Here is a 21,155-nt window from a genome sequence, read left to right as displayed (position 1 = left end):
CAATCTATATCTAAGTGAGAGCATCTCTGTTTTTGGAGCCATTGTATCCAACCCAAACCCTTAATCGAATCTGCAGCAAACTTCCCTGAAAAATTCTGCCCTGGCATCCGATTGCGCGTGCGAGATTTCAGAGGGATTGGTTTAATGTTGGCTGAGATGGAGGTCAAAATCAGGCTCGTCACAGAAGACTAGAATCAGCAATATGGAGAGCAATTCAGCTGCCACTGAAATGCAGCCGCCTCTGCCTGCCCCGTATTCATAGCTTCCTGATTCCTATCTCAGCTGCCCCCTCCCTCCCTTTGCCCTAGCACATCAGTGGATTGTGCAGGGCTCTCTATGAACAAAGCTCAGCCGGCTGGACGGATGGCATTTCACTATCTTTTCTCCTCATCCTTCCTTTTCAGGGGGAGTCCAGGAAGTGAAGGTGAAAGCGGCAGATATAGATGACATGGTTCCAAATACAGAATCAGAGACCAAAGTCAGCATCCAAGGCAAGGGCCTCTGATTTGAAAGTGTTTTATGCTTTAGAAACAGAATGAAGGGAGCAATGAATTCTTCTCTGGTAGCCACACTTGCAGGAGGTGGACCGATTACCCACTTGGTTCTGTTACAACTGTCTACGTGCACTATCGAGCATTAGTGGCCAAGATAGAGAAAGGTCATTGTCAGCGTGTGGCTAAACAAGGTGCTGACAGGAGAGACAGGTGCACAGAAATAAGGAGCACCCAGGGGGCAGCCTATGTCACTGGACAGGATGGCCTAGTGGTTTGAGGCCTAGCTTAGTATTTCAGAAGCCTGAGTTCAAGATCTTGCTCTTCTACAGACATCCCTGGTAACTTTGGGCAGCTCCCTTAGCCTGTCTGTACTTCAGTGCCCCATCTGTAAAATGTGGATAATAATCCTTCCTTTAACCCCATTCAGCTCAACCAGCAGGGGCTGGTGGTTTCAGAGTGGGAGTATCCAGGTTCTATCCCCACCGCTGGCAGAGCTGGAGTGAAGTACCTAGGAGGGCTTGGTGAGAAATGCTCAGAGCATTGTAGGAACTTTGTCAGCACACAGGGCCCAGATCAATTTTTGCTGGGATAGGATCTGACTTTCATGAGGTTTGGGTGTGCTCAGCACCATGCAGGATTGAGCTCTCAATCTGCCCCTGCCCGCAGAGAGGTCTGTCTGTCTCTCTGTCCCCACCAGTGCCTGCTCTCCCTGCTTGAATTCACACTGCGTTATTTCCTTGGCCAGGAAACCCTGTGACAATCATTGTCGAAAACTCCATTGATGGGGCCAACCTGAAGCATCTCATTGTGACGCCGTCCGGCTCTGGGGAACAGAACATGATCGGCATGACCCCCCCAGTCATCGCCACCATCTACCTGGACAGCACCGAGCAGTGGGAAAGGATCGGGGTGGAACGCAGGGCGGAAGCCATCAAGTTGATCATGCAAGGTAAGTACTTTCATGCCAGACAGCAAATCCCTCTTCAGGCTTGCGTTAGGGACACGGGAACTGCCCCACAGGACTGGCCCCGAGGTCCATCTAGCCCAGTAGCCTGTGTCGGAGAGTGGCCGGTACCAAATGCTTCAGAAACCTCACGTTAAGCACATTGGGCAGTAGAAAGAGGGATCAGGCAGCTGGCCTGGCGCTCAGGGGACCCCAGTTCAGTTCCCTGCTCTGCCACAGACTCCTGGTGCGATGTTGGGCAAGTCACTTAATCTCTCTGTGACTCCATTTCCCCCTCTGCAAATGGGGAGAGTCTCAGTGCCCTGCTGGCAGGGGGGTTGTGAGGGTAGATGGCAGGAGCTCCGCAAGCTCCCACTGGCACCCAGATTGTGGCCCCTGCCCCGAGGCCTTGCCCCACTAGGCTTCTTCCCCCCGAGGCCTTGCCCTTGCTCCATCTCTTCCTGCCTGCATTCTGCTGCTCACTCCCCTCCGCCCCTCCTCCCCCCGTCACTCACCCATGAGGCAGGAAAAAGGTGGCAGAGGCCATGTCCCCCTGACCTGCCCCCATTCCGGCACCCCCGGTAGGTACATTGAAGAATGTGAGTCACCCGGGTACTATGGGAATGGGGGCCAGATAAGCCCCTAAAATAGAGAGAGAATCTGCCTCCCACTTTAGATCTCCTACTCCCTTTAGAGGTTGGTTTAAGACCTGAAGCATGAGGTTTAATATCCCTCCCCCAGTGTACACTGGCATTAGTCATGATGACTCGGAATAGACCTTCCTATGCAGAGAAACACCCAACCTCGTTTTCAGTCCTGCTGGGCTTTTGGGCTCCTGTTCATTGCTAGCCCATGGCTGTTGTGCGGGGAATGGGATGGTCGTGGGGTGGAGGCCATTCACCCACAGTTCAAATCCATGTCAGGTAGCGAGGAAGGATAGAAAATCTCATGACCATCGAGAGAACTTGGTAGGTTTCAGCCTAGCTCCTGAAGGAACAGGTGTCCCTTTCCCTACACCGCGGGCCCCTTTGTGGGCTGCCTACATTAGACGTGGAGTTTGAACTACAAACATCCCATCCATTAAGCTTTTACAATATGGGGAAACTGAGGCAGACAGTGACTTGCCCAACAGCACATCATGCAGTGAGTGACAGAACTGAGAACTGAACCCAGGAGTCCTGACTCACAGCATCTTGCTCCAAACACTAACCCACCCTCCCCTCCTGGAGCCTGGCATAGAGCCCAGGCATCCCGCCTCCCAGGTCCCCATACACTGTAATCACTTGGCCCCACTCCCACCCCGAAGGGAGGATTCATGCTGGTGAGGAACAGGGCAGTGCCCATACCAGTCGGCTTCCCCACCCAACAGCTTTCTGCCTTTGCGTCCCTTGAGTTGCTGTGTCCCTCCTGAGAGACACCTTCAGAAAAAGGGAGAGCCTCCCAACTCAGACAGCAGCGGCAGGGGTCACAGCTCTTACTTCATTTGCCTTATGCATGTAAAGTCCTCATTAGATGCTCGCCAGACATCACACAGCTCCTTCTTACTCTCCCTGTTTCAGGTTATACACAGCAGATGATTTACAAAAAACCCGACTTCTCATACGCTGCTTACAAAGACCGGCCAGCAAGCACTTGGTGAGCACAGTGGGTTTTCTAATGCACCCTCTTGCTCAGTGTTAGCCTGACCCTACACATGTAATTTGTGAGCCAGAGCAAGTCAGTCTCCAGCCCAGAACCAGAGGGCAAAGGTTAACACACACAATGGGAAAAAAATACCCAATCCAACTCCCACAGATGGCAATGGAACGACGCCCAAAGATGAGACAGGCACCTGGAAGAATTTACAAAATCACCTAAGCAGAGTAGGGGCTTAATTCCCTTTGAAAGTCAATGGGAGTTGGGTGCCTAACTCACTAAGGCACTTTGAAAAATCCTGCTAGGTGCCTATTTGCATCTTTAGGTGCCTAAATACATTGTAAATGTGGCCCCAGTGATTTCAGTGACAGTTCAGTGTGGGTGAGCAGATGGCTTGAGGGATTGGGAATGAATAAAGCGAAGATTTAGTCATGGGTATTTTTAGTAAAAGTCATGGACAGGCCACAGGCAATAAACAAAAATTCACAGCCTATGACCTGTCCATGACTTTTACCAGAAATACCCCATCAGGGTGTCACACCCCTGACTAATGCTTAGCTGCTCCTAGGGCACCACTGCTCTGGGGGTCCCCAGGGAGCTGCTGCTCTGGGGGTCTCCTTGATGCTGCTGCTCTGGATGTCCCTGGAGCGCTGGGGGATTCCCGGGGGCTGACAGCTGGCTCCTGCTCTGGCGGCAGGGTCTGACTGCATCCGGCTGCCCACTGTTCCAAGGCCCCCGGGACTGCGCTCCGACGGCCTCTGGGGCTGCTCCCAGGACCGCTGCTCCAGACCCTGCTCAGACTGCCCCCAGGGTGGCCCCTGGCACTGCTGCTGCTCAGGCGGTCCTCAGGGATGCCCCTAGAACTGATGCTCGGGCGGTCCCGGGGCCAGCCACACCAGCCGCTGCAGCTGTGGAAGCCATGGAAAGTCACGGAATCCATGACTTCCACAACCTCCATGACAGACTTGCAGCCTTAGTAATGAACTCCAGGTCCTTTCCCTTTTAGGTGGCTAGTTTGTAACTGGCTCAGACTAATCGTTACCATTTTGATGGCTGTTCACTGGCTTGTGTGAAGATGAGTTTGATGACTCTCCGGTCCAGTTCCCAGCGGCCAGCTGCCCACAGCGGGCCCCCAACCCCACCATCCTGGTCATACCACTGCAGGCAGGGAGAGTTCAGCTGGCTCAAGTAGAGCCAGCTGTAATGGGGAGCAGTGTCTGGATGCGCTTTCCCAGACAAGCGGTGACATTTTCCCTAGCTCCCGCTCACTCAGGTTACCATAAACTGGCCCACATGAACCTCACTCCATTTACTGCTGTGAAATGACTCAACTCATACCTGAGTGCAGACGGTCCAGCTTTCACACTGAGGGCAATTCCAGGAAGGCAGGAGTGATCGTGATGTGATTGATTCTGCCCTCAGGCTGACGGCGTATGTGGCGAAGGTCTTTGCCATGGCTAAGAAACTGGTGCCCATTGAAAGCCAAGTTATCTGCGGGGCGGTGAAATGGCTGATCCTGGAAAAGCAGAAACTGGATGAAGTCTTCCAAGATGCCCCCGTAATCCGCGGAGAGATGGTTGTACGTGTTTCTTTTGACTTTTACACACCAATCACTACCCACCTCAATCATCACAGCAACTTGTTGGTTCATAATTCAAAGGGACGTCTTACTGGGCTACATCCCAAAGTCTGTGCTCACGCAGACTGATCTCCTCTTTCTCCCGGTGCAGTTACATGGGCAGCAGTGAATGGAGTTTCAGGCCCAATGGGCCAGAATGTATCTATTTGGTCCTTAGTGGACTTCCTGGAGTCTTTGTCACTTCTCCCTTGTTGGGGGTAAACATTCTGCTGGGGGTAGATCATTTTGGGTTTTGTTGTTGTTCGGGGTTTAGGTGTGAAGGGGGGGTCATTGTTGGAGCTAGGGGTGTTAGGGTTGGGATTTAGGGGTGCCAGGATTTAGGGCATGTCAGTGTTAGGGTTTATTAGGTAAAAGGGGGTGTCAGTGTTGGGCTTTTGGGGATGTCAGTGTCAGGCTTTTGGGGGTGTCAGTGTTAGCGTTTAGGGTAGAAGGGGTTGTCAGAGGCAAGGTTTGGGGGTTTCAGTGTCAGGGTTTAAGGTGTAGAAGGGGGTGTAGGTGTCTGGATTTAGGGGGCCTGAGTGTGAGGTTTTTGGGGTGTTAGTAGTGGGGTTTAGGGTTTGAAGTGTTAGGGTTTAGCGATTGAAGGGGTGTCAGGGTTTAGCAGAGGTGCTGGAACTAGGGGTGCACAGGGTGCTGCTACAGCCCCTGGCTTGAAGTGGTTTCCATTACATACAGTAGGGGTGGCCAACCGGCAGCTCCAGAACTGCATGTGGCTCAAAAGAAAATATGCGACTTCTTCCAGGAGTCAACTGTGGGGGGAAAAATGGTGGGTGCTCAGCACCCACCGGCAGCCCTATAAGTCCCTCCCCCCTCCCCCCTGTCGGCGTCCCCCCCATCAGCGCCTGCCCCTCCCACCTGCCCACCCGCCGCCACGATCAGCTTTTTCACAATGTTGTGGCTCTGGGAGGGAGGGGGAGGAGCGAGGAGTGCCCATCCCCCATCCCTCCCCCCACCTCTCCTGCTGCGATCAGCTGTTTCGCTGCATTGAGGTGGCTTGGGGGTAGGTAGGGGGGCTGGGTGCTGCATCCTCACTCCTCCCCCTCCCTTCCTGAGCCTCCTGAGCAAGAAGCAGCTGATCGCAGCAGGAAGCGCTGGGGGAGGGAGGAGCGAGGACCCGGTGCACAGCCTCCCCCCACAGTCCTCTTGCCTGCTGCCCCTGTTTCGCACCAGGAGGCTCTGGGAGGGAGAGGGGGAGGAGCAAGGACATGGCTCACTGGGGGAGGAGGTGGAATGGGGCAGGAAGAGGCGGAGGTGGGGCAGGGTGGGGGTGGGGACTTGATGAAAGGGGTGGAGTGGGAGGCGGGGCCTGGGTCAGAACCAGGTGTCCAGCAACCCCTGGTCAGAGCCTGGTCTCCTTCAATAAAGTGCACAGTGACTGCTGGTGTGGAAATTTGTAATCAAAATTTTTCTTACACCATCTGACAATGGAAGGCAAGTGCAAATGGAAAAGAAAATACACAGATGAAAATCGCTGCTTCCAACAGGAGTGGGAGCAGAAGTACTTTTTCGTTGAACGTAATGGTAAGGCCATGTGTCTTCTTTGCCAGACGTGCGTCTCTCAGTTCAAATCTTGAAACTTGCAGAATCATTTCGCTTCTAGCCATGTACATATGGATCAAGAATTCCCACAAGGTTCTGAAAACTGAACATTTTGAAAAAACAAACAGATGTAGAAGCCCGGTTCTTCATTGGATTTGCCAACCGATCACGGACTGTAACGTTAGCCTTCTATTATGTGGCCTGGCATGTAGCCCATGCAAAAAAGCCCTACTCTGAAGGCGAGTTTATAAAAATGTGCCTCACTGATGTGATTTCAATCCTGTCATCAGAGAACGAGAATCTACAGAAGAGAATTTCTAGCCTGCAGCTTTCATGCCACACAACAGAACGCAGAATCTCCAATCTGAACAGAGACATCGAATCACAACTGCACTTGCAACTTCAGCAGTGTGAGTGTTTGAGCATCGCTTTCGATGAGTCGTGCGATGTACAGGATAAACCTCAATTATCAATATTTGTCCGGATTGTGTTTGACGACTGTGTTGTAAAGGAAGAACTCCTGGATATCGTCCCACTAAAGGACAGAACTCGTGGATGAGATCTAAAGGAGTCACTGATGTTGTTGGCTGCGAAACACCACTTCCCTTTACAGAAGCTCACTGCCATTGCAACAGATGGGGCTCAGTCCATGTGGGGATCTGTGAATGGATTAATAGGGCTTTGTAAGTCTGATGAGAGCTTTCCTGAATTTTGGATATTTCACTGTATTATTCATCGGGAGCAACTGGTATGTAAAAATCTCAAATTTCATCACGCCATGAAACCAGTCTTGCACATTGTGAATTTCATTTGCTCAAATGCATTCAATCACAAACAATTTCAAAATCTAATCGAAGAACTGGATGAATACTACTTCCCTGCCGATTTGTCTTTTCACGCGCAGTTCGATGGCTCTCAAGAGATAAAGTTATTTCCCGTTTTTTCGAGCTCTTGGGAACCAGTAAAATTGTTTATGGAGGAGAAGCAAAGAATACACCCTGAGCTTACAGATCCTGGGTGGGTTCTAGACTTGGCATTTCTTGCAGACATGCTGCTGCATTTGGATAAACTAAACATGGACTTAGAAGGAAAATTCCGGTTGCTGTCTCGTCTAGTGCAAAGTGTATTTGCGTTCATGAACAAACTGCAGTTGTTTCACAGACAACTGCTTGAGGGAGAGCTGACACACTTTCACAATGTCACAACTTCCAGGCAGATCAAAAGCAGATGCAGCAGAACCCCTAAAACGGAGCACAACTAGATATGCGAGCGTGATTAAAGACCTTAAGGACAGTTTTGAGGAAAGATTCCAAGATTTGCAGAAAAGACCGCAAATCAGATTTGTGATTGACCCTTGTAGTGCTAAAGCCGATTGTCTGAAGCCCCCTTTAGTTACTGGCAAAGCAACATCCCAGATGGAAATAATAGAACTTTTGGAAGATGACAGATTGAAATCTGTTCAGAAGACAGAGGGGACCCTCACTTTCTGGAAACCTGTACCAGAGGATAAATACCCCAACATCAGTGGTGCAGCCCTAAAATTAATCTCAGTGTTTGCCTCGACTGATCTTTGTGAGTCTCTTTTCTCAACACTCAAACACGTGAAATCCAAGCACCAATCTGTTTTGACAGACAGCCACTTAAGAGAACTGCTGCATGTGAACACAACTGAACACAAACCAGACTTCAAGGGAATTGTTGAAAGCAAAGATTGCCAGAAGTCCCACTAAGTAAAACGGTTAAGACAAGTTATTGTTATTATCATTAACTATATATTATAAATGCATAATAAATATACATTATTAAATTATATGATTGTGTGTGCATATATATATATATATATATATATATATATATATATATATATATATATACACGTGCGTATACATAGACATATATAATCATTACATAATACTGTGGCTCTTTGGCAATGTACATTGGTAAATTCTGGCTCCTTCTCAGGCTCAGGTTGGCCACCCCGATATACAGGGTTACAGTTTGGTTCAATGGCTCTCAGCACTCCACTATAAACGTTACTCCAGCACCCTTGGGGTTTAGGGCTGTTGGGGTTTAGGGCTGTCAGTATCTAGGTTTAAGGGGTCTCCGTGTTAGGGGTCTCAGTATTAGGGTTTAGGGTAGAAGGGAGTGTCCATGTCAGGGTTTAGGGGGTGTCCATGTCTGGGTTTATTAGATAGAAGGGAGTGGGGTTAGTGCTGCAAGTGTTGTTCTGGTGGTGGAAAGACATCTCCAAAGGGGATCGTTTTGCAGTGTTTACTAAAAATGCTTAGGCTCTGATCTCGCCAAGCACTGGTTCCCCAGCCAGCTCCCCTTGACTGAGAATGCCTTGTCCTCGCCTCTCATGTGCTTCATCCTGGGCTTAGTGATTTGCATTGCCCCAGAGGTGTGCAGCTTTCTTGGTGCTTCACAGGACAAACTTTGGTCTTTGATGTCACTGGGGCTTGATCCATTAATACACGGGAAGCTGCCTGGGAGCTAGTGACGGGACCTGAGCACCCGCCTGGTGAGCTAAATTGTCTCAAGCTGGTTTAATACGAAGCATCTCTATTGACTTGGATGGAGTTCCTCCACATTGACAAAGGAGTAACTGAGATCAGAACCTGGCCCATTGCATGACAGGTGTCTGTTAGCCAAAGGGAGGTTCAGCGATAGGTCTGGCCATGACTGAGAGTCCATTCTTGGGTAGCTTTCTAGGAAGCATGTGTTCTGCTATAATTTCCTATGCTGAGGGCCTGGGATTAATTCTTTCTTTTCATGGTACTCGGGAGACTTTCTTATCCCAAATCTGTCCTTTGCTCCCCTTCAGGGAGGGTACAAGGGTGCTGAGCCTGATGTCTCTTTAACGGCTTTTGTGCTGATTGCATTGGAAGAGGCCAAGGACATCTGCAAGGATCAAGTCAACGTGAGTATCTCTGCACCATAGAGTCACTTCTACGTTCATACCCAGGTTTTCCCATCTTTCCATCCCCTATCAACCATGCCCTGTGGTGTGCGGAATTTGCTGGGCCAGGAGTTAGTGGGTTGCCAGATAGTCTTCTCTTCCTTGCACACCCGTTGAGGAGCTCAGGTCTCGAATGCCTGAGACGCCGCCTTCAGAGTCCTCCAACAATCTTGCAAGAATCTGCCAGGAAAACGAGAGAAGCTGGGCTTGGATATTTATCAGATCAAAAAACCAAGCAGAAAAAAATGATTTAAAATAACATAGAGACCATCTTCAAAAGAAGCAATGAGTCCTTATTTGGGTTTGGCTTTATGCTATGGTTTCACGGCCTCTCCATCTACAAAAGGAGAGAATATTAGAATACAAGGCTTTCAGAATTACAAGCTGGGTGGGTTTAAGTTTCCTGTTATTATTATAATTATTATTTATATTGAGGTAACCCCTTGGAGCGGCAGTCCATGACCAGAGATCCCGTTGTGCCAGGTGCTGTACAAACACAGAACCAGAAGACAGTCTCTGCTCCAGAAAGTTTGCAATCTAAGCATGCAGGAATATTAAGGGGAACTAGACGGGTCACGGGATTAGTTACGGGACATTGATTTACTTATTTAGATTTACAATAATTTTTAAAAGATGCATATGCAATGCTCTAGCACAGGGTGGGCAAACTACGGCCCATGTCTGGTCTATCAGATCTTTTAATCTGGCCCTCGAACTCCTGCTGGGGAATGAGGTCAGGGTCTGCTCCGCGTGGCTCCCGGAAGCAGCGGCATGTCCCCCTTCTTGTTCCTACATGTAGGGGCAGCCAGGAACTCCGCATGCTGCCCCCACTCCAAGCACCACGCCCGCAGCTCCCATTGGCCAGGGAGTGCAGCCAATAGGAGCTGCAGGGGCGATGCCTGTGGATGGGACAGCACACAGAGCTGCCTGGCAGGCACTGCGCCTCCATGTAGGAGCCAGAGTGGGGACATCCCACTGCTTCCGGGAGCCACACCTGCAGACGGGGAAGCGCACAGAGCCACCTCGCTGTGCCTCTGCGTAGGAGCCAGAGAGGGGACATGCTGCTGCTTCCAGGAGCTGCTTGAGGTTAGCACTGCTCGGAGCCTGCATCCCTGTCCCGCTCCCGGGACCCAGCCCCCTGCCCCAGCCCTAATCCCCCTCCTGCCCTCCAAACCCCTCGATCCCAGCCCAGAGCATCATCCTACTCCCCAAACCCCTCATCCCGAGCTCCATCCTAGAGCCCTCAACCTTCCCTCCCCCCAGTACCCCAACCCCAGCCCAGAGCCTCCTGTACCCTGAACTTCTCATTTCTGGGCCCACCCCAGAGCCCAAACCCCCAGCCGGAGCCCTCACCCCATCCCACACCCCAATCCCCAATTTAGTGAGCATTCATATTCCATACCCAGATGTGGCCCTCAGGCCAAAATGTTTGCCCATCCCAGCTCTAGCACCCTGCCACGTCATTAACCACACAGTTATATCCCCCGGGTTAAAGTGATCATTTCAGTAGGAACTCAGCTGGCCAGACAGCAACAGAACCTCCTTTCTACCCCCTCATCTTTAGGAGAAGCAAACCCTCAGCCTTTTCCAAGAACCCTATCAAAGAGGTGTCTTTTGCAGCATGCTCAGGTCACCACATTTGAGCTATTTCAGGCTAAGCTGGGGAACAACTTCCAGAGTTTTGGAGCCCTTGTAGAGAACAGCCTGGCAGCTGCTCCCTCTCTTTTATAGTGCGGGGGAGCCAGCTGACTGCAGCTGTAGCAGTACAGCATGAGGAGAGAGGCAGTCATCTGTAGGATGAAGACAGCATGGCCTAGTGGATAGTGCACTGGACGAGGCTTCAGGAGACTTGAGTTCTCATCCCACACCTGCTGGGAGACCTCAGGCAAATAACTTTCCTGCTCTGTACCTCAGTTTCCCTTTCTGTAATATGGGGTTAATAAGACTGACCTCCTTTATAAAGAGCTTGGAGATCTGCTGAGAAGTGTTATATAGGAGCTTGGTATTATTAGATCCTAGGACCCGGTGAAACCAGGACAGGGGGACGACACTACCCTCTCATCTCGCGGAGACTTGCTCGGCCACTACCGTTAGTGGGGCTAAACAGAGGACATCCTCCTCCAGAATTGCCTCCATCTTTCTTCTTCAGGCTTGCCAGTCCTCCATTTGCTCCATATGCACTTTGTCCTCCTGTCCACTGTCTGTCCACTATTTTCTTGGCCAGCCTCTTGTTTTCCACCTGTAAATGTGACTCTCAAACGCCTCCCTAACAGGATTCCCTTCACAAGCGCTGACTTTTATTTTTCCCGGTGGGTGCTCCCCCTTCACTCCGCCCTGAGGCCCCATCCCCACTTCACCCCTTCCCTGCACTTGCTCCACCTCTTCCTGCCCCCGCTCCTCCCGCTCCCTGCCAGCCCGCCGCTCCCTCTTCTCTGTCCCCCTCCCTCGAGAGCTTCCAGCCACCCGCTTGCTGAAGTGGCCAGCCCCTAGGAACCTGCTAAACAGCTGATCGGTGGCCAGCTGGGGTGGAACCACTGTGGCTGGTGGGGGCTGAGCGCCCCCTATTGTTTTCCATGGGTGCTTGAGCTGCAGAGCACCTATGGAGTCGGAACCTGTGATTCTCGACATCCCTTCTTTGTACGTGCCCACCACATCATCTCATCCTCCTCTCTTGCAGCTTCTGTCTGATACCACAGACCAGGGCCAGATTTAGGGGCAGGCAATCCAGGCAACCACCTCGGGTGCTGGGCTGGGAGGTGGGGGAGGGACGATGGGCTCAGGGTGCTGTTTTTGTTGTTAGAGACAAAAGGGAAAATTGAATGTTTGAAGTAAAATGTTTCCGGTATTCCGTATGTGGATTCATTTCTCACTAACCTCCTAGAACGTTCTGGACCTATAAGCTTTGTTTCTATAAGCTTAGAGGAAACAAATGTTTTTTTATTTGCTTATATATGGTATGAATAAATGCAGATTTACAGCTCCTAGTGTGCAAATTTATCATCTTATACGACCGGGATAAATTATTATGCATGTGAATCGTGCATCAAAGTCGTGAAATGGGCTACAAATGCAATAGAAAATAAGGTATTCAAAAATTTAACAAATAGAGGAGGGGGGCGGAACACCAAAGACGCTCTAGGGTGCCATTTGGGCTAGGGTTGGCCCTGCCACAGACGTTGGTCTCACTCCTGATGACATTCTGCATGTGACTCACAGACTCATAGAATATCAGGGTTGGAAGGGACCTCAGGAAGTATCTAGTCCAACCCCCTGCTCAAAGCAGGACCAATTCCCAACTAAATCATCCCAGCCAGGGCTTTGTCAAGCCTGACCTTAAAAACCTCTAAGGACGGAGATTCCACCACCTCCCTAGGTAACCCATTCCAGTGCTTCACCACCCTCCTAGTGAAAAAGTTTTTCTTAATATCCAACCTAAATCTGCCCCACTGCAACTTGAGACCATTACTCCTTGTTCTGTCATCTGGTACCACCAAGAACAGTCTAGATCTGTCCTCTTTGGAACCGCCTTTTAGGTAGTTGAAAGCAGCTATCAAATCCCCCCTCATTCTTCTCTTCTGCAGACTAAACAATCCCAGTTCCCTCAGCCTCTCCAGAAATGTCCTCGTTCGCTGCCTTCAAATATCTCACTTCCATGCTTTCCTACCTCCTCCATCTTTCACAGCACAAAATTCACTGTGAAATTAAATAAAGCTGGAAGCCACATAAATTTGTAATGTCTTAATGTAACCCACACACCTCCTGGGTGTGGTGTTCTGTCCCATCTAGTAGCACTGAGACCACTTAGAGAGAGATTAATGAATCTGCTCTAGAACCTTATGACTTTTAGTTCATGCAGTAGAGGCTCATGCATGTAGCTCCACAGGTCCCATTCCACCCTCTGACCACCAGAGTCTGTCAGTGTTACATTAACACCACCCGAAACCTCAGCCTAACCCACGAGTTTGATTTTCTTTTGTTTTCTTTGTCACCTCATAGAGTTTTGAAAGCAGCATCTCCAAAGCCGCTGACTACTTAGCCCAAAGGTACCAGTCTCTAGTCAGACCTTATACTGTGGCTCTTGCATCCTATGCCTTAGCCATGGTAGGGAAACTGAACACTGAGAAGACGCTCATGAGAGCTTCGACAGGTAAATCAGGGCATCTAATCAAGTACTGAAAAGATGTGGCCAAGTCAGGATGGAGTTCAGGGAAGAGAAGCAAAGGAGGTTGGAGAGGGATTAACTAATGAGGAATGAATAACAGGCATAGACTTGTTCCTTTTGGCCAGATTTGAGCTTTTAGAGTCTGTCTGAGCAAAAATCACATTGGGGAAGAAAGCTACTAAACAGAGCCTCCCGTGGGATAGTCCTTGGGATGTGCTATAGACCGCCAGGATCTGACTTGGATATGGATAGAGACCCCTTTAATGTTTTTAATGAAGTAAATACTAATGGGAATTGTGTGATCATGGGAGAATTTAACTTCCCAGATATAGACTGGAAGACAAGTGCTAGTAATAATAATAGGGCTCAGATTTTCCTGGATGCGATAGCTGATGGATTCCTTCAAGTAGTTGCTGAACCAACAAGAGGGGATGCCATTTTAGATTTGGTTTTGGTGAGTAGTGAGGACCTCATAGAAGAAATGGTTGTAGGGGACAACCTTGGTTCGAGTGATCATGAGCTCATTCAGTTCAAACTAAATGGAAGGATAAACAAAAGTAGATCTGTGACTAGGGTTTATGATTTCAAAAGGGCTAACTTAAAAAAATTAAGGAAATTAGTTAGGGAAGTGGATTGGACTGAAGAACTTGTGGATCTAAAGGTGGAAGAGGCCAGGATTTACTTCAAGTCAAGGTTGCAGAAACTATCAGAAGCCTGCATCCCAAGAAAGGGGAAAAAACTCATAGGCAGGAGTTGTAGACCAAGCTGGATGAGCAAGCATCTCAGAGAGGTGATTAAGAAAAAGCAGAAAGCCTATACGGAGTGGAAGGTGGGAGGGATCAGCAAGGAAAGCTACTTTATTGAGGTCAGAACAGGTAGGGATAAAGTGAGAAAGGCAAAAAGCCATGTAGAGTTGGACCTTGCAAAGGGAATTAAAACCAATAGTAAAAGGTTCTATAGCCATATAAATAAGAAGAAAACAAAGAAAGAAGAAGTGGGACCACTAAACACTGAGGATGGAGTGGAGGTTAAGGATAATCTAGGCATGGCCCAATATCTAAACAAATACTTTGCCTCAGTCTTTAATGAGGCTAATCAGGAGCTTAGGGATAATGGTAGGATGACAAATGAGGAAAAATGAGGATATGGAGGTAGATATTCCCACAGCCAAACTTGAACAGCTTAATGGGACTAAATCGCGGGGCCCAGATAATCTTCATCCAAGAATATTAAAGGAACTGGCACATGAAATTGCAAGCCCATTAGCAAGAATTTTTAATGAATCTGTAAACTCAGGGGTTGTACCGTATTACTGGAGAATTGCTAACGTAGTTCCTATTTTTAAGAAAGGATTAAAAAAATTGATCTTTCAGACTCAGTGGAAGGAGCAATCAAGACTCTTTCTGTAGTAGATACAGCTAAAAACAATGTAGGGACTGCCCAAGGCACACAGCAGGTCAAGAGCTAAGGCATGTGGGCTGAGGGGTTTCCCTAATTGCAAACATAGGAGCTAGTATGTTGGTTTTGCACCCTGTGCGTTAGAGGCAGAAACCAGCTGAAAGCCTGGAGAAGTGTTATGAAACAAGCAGAGAGACATTGCTTGTTAGGCCTAGAACTCACTTCAGGGGCAGACTTGGGGATTTCTCAGCAAAGAAGTTGCGTGCTGTTGGGTTCTCTTATGCTCAGGGAAGTGGGACTTTCTGTGCATTTTTGTAAGCAATCCAGTTTACACCAGAGAAAATACCTGAGGCCTATCACCAATTCCTCATCCTAATTGAAACAATCCTCCAAGGCTCCACATATTGGGTAGCTGCTCGTCCCGAAAAGGGCAACAATCAGTTCAACTTACTGATCCTCCATGCGGAAAGTTGGGGAAGGAGTCAGGTGATGGTATGGTCCAGTCAGGTTTGATCAGAATGAGTGGATGTCCTTGGGAAAAGTCCTTTAGCTCGCCTTCTTTGATGCTGCCTAGATGGAAATCGCTGGGAAGAGCCAAACACCCGCACCTTCAACATTGAGGGCACCTCGTACGCCTTGCTGGCCTTGCTGAAAATGAAGAAGTATGAGTTGACTGGTCCCATAGTCAGATGGCTGAGAGAGCAGAACTACTATGGAGGAGGATATGGATCTACCCAAGTGAGTATGATCCTTATAGTCCCGGGTATCCTTCCAAAACTGTGTTTTGTGGGCAGGTCTCCCATCGGAAGGGATGGGATTCCGATCACTTGAGTCATTGTAGAAAGCCCTGGAGAATGCCCAGTAGAGAACAGTCCTGCATTGCCTGGGAGATGGGCAACGTGACCTATCAGGTCATTGCCATTGTTAACCTAAGGCAGAGACCAGCACAGGAGCATGACTGAATCTTCTCACTAGAGGCTGCATCCTGCCAAGGTAATGGGTGTGAGCACATGCTTCTCTTTAAGACAGCAAGTTGTCCCGGGGAGTGAATGGGCCTTCTCTTCCCATGGGCAGAAACTCACACGCATCTGGACTCATTCTGGCATTTGTTTGGTTTTTGGCCATTGGTCTGGAGACAGGCTACCAGGCGTGTACGACCAATGGTCTGAGTCCATATGACAAAGCCATGGTGTATCATGACTAATCTGAATCAATTTGGGTTTTATCCATCTCTGAGTAGAACTGTAAACATTATTTTTGGATTTTTTTTAAACTGCTTATACAAGGCACTGGAGAGGATAAAATCCCTTCTGGTAGTGACAGCTAAATAAAGATCACTATGGAGTGTCCTCAGATATCCCTCCCTTCCCTGGAGTATGGGGGCTGCTAGGAACTATAGGGTCTGTCTGTGTCCAGCAGCCTCAGAAGAGAAGCCCCTTTACATTCCTTATTACTGAGTCTTGTATTTTCTCTATTTAAATGGATGCTACAAGCTCGGGTGGGAGTGGTCTATATTTCTGGAGTCAGAGGCCATGTGTTCTATCCCTAACAGTGTACTGTGTGTGGCATAGATGTCTCTATATATGTAACCTACACACCTTCTGGGTGTGGTGCCTGTCCCTTCCAGTGACACCGAGCCCACTTAGAAAGAGAGATTAACGTGTCTGCTACAGCCTTAGCTAAGGGACACAGGGCTTTTAGGTTATGCAATAGAGGCTCATACATTTAGCAAGAAGCCCTGTGTTCGAGTCCTGGACAAGCCCCCGCCTTGTAATACCGATAGACACTGGTCGTCGGTGGGCAGGATCAAACTTTTGGGACCTCTGGAGCTAAATGCATGAGCCTCTCTTGTATGAGCTAAAAGCCACAGGGCTAAGGCTGTAGCACACTCATTAATCTCTCTCTCTAAGTGGTCTTGGTTCCACTAGAGGGGACAGAGCACCACACCCTGTGGAGGTGTGTGGGTTACATATACATAGAAGGAGCCACTATCTTGTTGCACTGTGTCCAGCTGACAGTTGGCCCTTGTTAATAGCTGGGGTGATGGGAGGCTAATTGACCATGCACAATATATTTATTGACCGTGGGTTCTATTCCTGGCTTGGCCACTGGCTTCCTGGATGACCCTGGGAAAGTTACTTCCCTGCCCTGTGCCTCCGTTTCCCCATCTGCAAAATGTATATAAAGATCTTGTACTGCTTTGTAAAGTGTTTGGAGATCTCCTGATGAAACACACTACAGAGGAGCCAGGTAATATTATTATATAACCCTTTGCCTGCGTGACACCCAGTGGAACCCTGGTGTTCTTCTTTGAGTGCTTGTTCATGTCAATTCCAATCAGGGGTATGTGCGCGCACGTGCACGTTGGCTGGAAGATTTTTTCCTTAGCAGCATCCATCGGGTCAGCCTGGGCACCCCCTGGAGTCATGCCCTCATGGCTCCTAATATATAGCCCTGCTGACCCGCCACCCCTTCAGTTCCTTCTTACCGCCAGTGACAGTGGCTGGAACTTCCCTTAGCTCTTGCTCAGCAAGTTTCTTCTCTATTCCATTGTATATAGTTAGTTCTTAGCGTTGTTTGAGTTAACAGTTTAGTATAGTATGGTGTTTATTGGGGTTCCCCCCCACTCCGGCCCCGGCGCCATAATATGCCATGGTCCCCGGGTTTCAAGAAGTGTGTGGCCTGCACCAAGCGCATGCCGAAAAGTGACCCGCACTCATTGTGTCTACGGTGCCTGGGGGAGACCCATCAGAAAGATTGCTGTAATATCTGCCGCAAGTTCCGTCAGAGAACAGTTAAAGAAAGGGAACAATGGCTCAAGGTGATCTTCATGGAGGCAGCCCTACGCCCCCACTCTGACCCGGGCTCGAGAGATCCGACCCCTATGGTGTCATCCTCAACACGGAGCACCCCAGCGCCGTCGGCGAGTTCTGCACCAAGAAAGGATTCCTCCAGGGACGTTCAGCACTGCCATGGCTCCTCACGGGGCCCGTCTGACAGTAGGCACCACCCCCACTCACTGGTGTCTCAAAAGAAGAAAAAGCCAGATGACCGTTCTCCTCTGGCTAAGCCAGGAGACGTCCAACCTGAGGAGGGCCACTCCTCAGCATCTCCTTCTGGGGCCATGTTGACTCCTGCCCAGGTGTGGCAGTCCAGTCCAGCCCCATCTCAATCACCGGTGCCTACACAGCAGCTGCAGCTCCTGTCCATGGCAGAAGCGTACCAGGCTGCTTGGCACCTCCTCCACCTGACGGCACTGTTCTCTCCTGCCAGAGAAGAACCCTCAGCACCGACATAGCTGCATCCTCCGGTGCACTCTAAAGGGAAGCCGGCTATGATGTCGAGGTGCTCTCCTTTGCCTTGTCCATCGGTGCCTACCCGCTCCAACAGAGCTTACCCACTCCCTGAGCTCTCAACATTCGAGGCATTGAGGATCAGCTCTTCCGTGGTCTTCAGTGTCTGAGACCTTGGAGTCTGAGTCTGACTCCTATCACTCAGGAAGGAGCAGAAGTCGTAGAGTGAGATTGGGTAGAGACAGACGAGAGCATCAGGCGTGGCCTCCACAGTGGCAGAACCCACCTCAGTGGCCCTTCTGGACCCCCTGGGCTTTTCAACCAGGGTCAGAAAGGAATCCAGGGCCCATGCTCAGCAACATCTTCACCCCTTTTGTACTGCCTTCCATGGTGCATTTGCCCTGTGCCTCCGACCCAGTCATTGACTCCGGCACCGTGTTCGGTTCCGACTTTGGCAGCAGCCTTCACGGCGTCGATGCACCCCTCTCCCACGCCTGCACCATTGTTGACGTCGACCTTGATGCAGACACCTATGGCCCCGGTACTGATGTCGGCACCAGGCCCCCCTGCCACCCACTGCCAAATGCAGTGAGCGGTGGTATTTCATGTCCTCCAGAGGCTTTGAGCATCTGTATTCCCACCCGCCGCTGGACTCACTGGTGGTATATGCAGCTAACCAGTGGGAGAGACAGGGTTTCCAAGGTCCTTCCCCAAAGAATAGGGATGCTAAATGCCTAGATCTTGTGGGTAGAAAGCTCTACTCGACTAGTGGTTTGCAGCTCCATATTGCTAACCAACAGGCCATTGTGAGCAGGTACCTTTGTAACACCTGTGCAGCAATGGTGAAGTTCACGGAGCTTGTCCCGTCAGATTCCCAATTGGAGTTCACCACCTTGGTGGAAGAAGGGAAATTAGTCTCCTGGGCCTCCTTGCAGGCAGCTTTAGATGCTGCAGACGCTGCCACTAGAGTGATGACAACGGGGGTGGCAGGGGGGGGGGCACTGACTGCAAGTCTCAGGGTTATTCTATGAGGTCCAGCAAACCATTCAGGACCTTCCATTTGAGGGTGAGACTGTTTTCAGAGAAGACAAACGGCTCCACAGCCTAAAAGATTCCCGAGCCACCCTCAGATCCTTGGGCTTGCATACCCCTGCCACACAGTGGAGACACTTCCGCCCGCAACCTCCTCAAAGGTTCCAGCAGCAGAACCGCCAGGACAATTCTCGGAGGAGGAACAGGAGTGGCAAGAGGAGGCAACATCCCTCTGCTAATCAAGGCTCTGGCCAGCCCAAACTGCCCTCTGGCCCTAAAGCGGTCTTTTGAGGGTGCGATCAAGGATGGCGTTCCAGACCAGAGACTGGATCTATCCCGTCTTACCTTTTTTCCTCACAGTTATCCCCTTTCCACTGTGCATGGTCCCATATCACATCGGTCCACTGGGTGCTCTGCATGGTAGAGAGGGGATACTCCATCCAGTTCTCACCCTCCCACCCCCCTTCCCCATCCCTCTTCAGGGACCCTTCTCATGAGCAACTTCTCATTCAGGAGGTGCAGTTGTTCCTAGCACTAGGGCGGTGGAGGAGGTTCCACTGGAACACAGGGGGGTTTCTATTCCCACTATTTCCTAATACCGAAGGCCTGGCCTATGCTGGACCTGCGGGACCTCAATAAGTTTGTGAGGAAACTCAGGTTCCACATGGTCTCCCTGGCCTCCATCATCTCTTCGCTGGATCCAGCAGACTAGTATGCCACCCTCGACTTGAAGGGTGCATATTTTCACATAACAATCGCGTACAACCCCAGAAAGTTCCTCAGGTTTCTGGTCAATGGTTCCCATTACCAATTTACTGTCCTCCCGTTCGGCTTGTCAGCAGCACCTTGAATATTCACCAAGTGCATGGCAGTCATCACCGCCTTTCTGTGGAGACATCAGGTGCAGGTGTTTCTGTACCTCGACGGCTGGCTGGTCAAAGACCGCTCCAGGGCTCAGGTGGAAGCACCGGTGGCATTTATCAGAGCCACCTTCAAGAATCTGGGCCTGTTACTGAATGAAGCCAAATCGACTCTGTCCCCAGTCCAGAGGATAGAGTTCATAGGGTCGGTACTGGACTCAACACAAGCCAGAGCATTGCTCCCACAGGTGAGATTCCAGGCCCTCAACACCATGATCCAGGGACTCATGTAGTTCCCCACCACCACCGCGAGAAATTGCCTGAAGCTTCTCGGGCACATGGCAGCCTGTACATATGTGGTATGACATGCCAAACTCAGGCTTCATCCGCTTCAGTCATGCCTTGTGTCAGTGCACAGACCTGCCAGGGACAGCTTGGACAGGATCGTGACCCTGCCTCGCCCTATCCTCGACTCGCTCCCGTGGTGGACGGACATTCAGCAGGTGTGCTCAGGAGTTCCCTTCGCTGCCCCACAGCCATCCCTAGTGCTGGTGATGGACGCATCAGATTTCGGTTGGGGAGCTCATCTGGGGGACCACAGGACTCAGAGCCTCTGGTTGCAGACAGATCTCCGTCTTCATATCAATGTCAGGGAGGTCAGAATGGTGCACCTAGCATGTCAGTCATTCCGCCCTTATCTAACAGGTCGATGTGTATCGGTCACTATGGACAATATGACTGGGATGATCTATATCAACAAATGGGGGTGCACGCTCCTCTCCCCTGTGCCAGGAAGCCCTCAGGCTATGGGACTTCTGTATAGAACACTCAATCTATAGGCGTCGTACCTTCCTGGGGTCCAGAACGAGCTGGTGGACCACCTCAGCAGGTCGTTCCACAGCCACGAGTGGTCCCTTCGCCTGGACATCGCATGTTCACTCTTCCAGAGGTGGGACTGTCCCCTGATCAACCTCTTCACCACGTGACGCAACAGGAAGTGTCAGCAGTTCTGCTCCTTCCAGAATCATAATCTGGTTTCCACAGCGGACGCGTTCTTCTTCCATTGTGGGGGACCTCTTCTATACACCTTGCTGCCTATACCGCTTGTCCACAAGGTCCTGCTCAAGATCTGCAGAGACTGGGCTTGGGTCATTCTCATAGCACCAGCCTGGCCCCATCAGCATTGATACACGTCTCTCCT

The 21,155-nt window shown here is 50.2% G+C and overlaps 1 protein-coding gene across 1 annotated transcript in view; it reads left to right on the top strand.

Annotated features, from left to right (window-relative positions):
- LOC120394936 (A.superbus venom factor 1-like) overlaps positions 1–21,155 on the top strand; it is a 45,012-nt gene that overhangs the window by 7,916 nt on the left and 15,941 nt on the right. The window contains exons 10-16 of the mRNA XM_039519130.1: positions 405–491; positions 1,240–1,443; positions 2,997–3,072; positions 4,495–4,651; positions 9,075–9,170; positions 13,206–13,356; positions 15,344–15,507. Of these exons, the coding sequence (XP_039375064.1) occupies positions 405–491; positions 1,240–1,443; positions 2,997–3,072; positions 4,495–4,651; positions 9,075–9,170; positions 13,206–13,356; positions 15,344–15,507 (935 nt within the window). The remainder of the gene's footprint in view (positions 1–404; positions 492–1,239; positions 1,444–2,996; positions 3,073–4,494; positions 4,652–9,074; positions 9,171–13,205; positions 13,357–15,343; positions 15,508–21,155) is intronic.

This window comes from Mauremys reevesii, unplaced genomic scaffold (genome assembly GCF_016161935.1).
Source record: "Mauremys reevesii isolate NIE-2019 unplaced genomic scaffold, ASM1616193v1 Contig84, whole genome shotgun sequence".
NCBI lineage: Eukaryota > Metazoa > Chordata > Testudines > Geoemydidae > Mauremys > Mauremys reevesii.
This window is presented reverse-complemented; position numbering and strand designations above follow the sequence as displayed.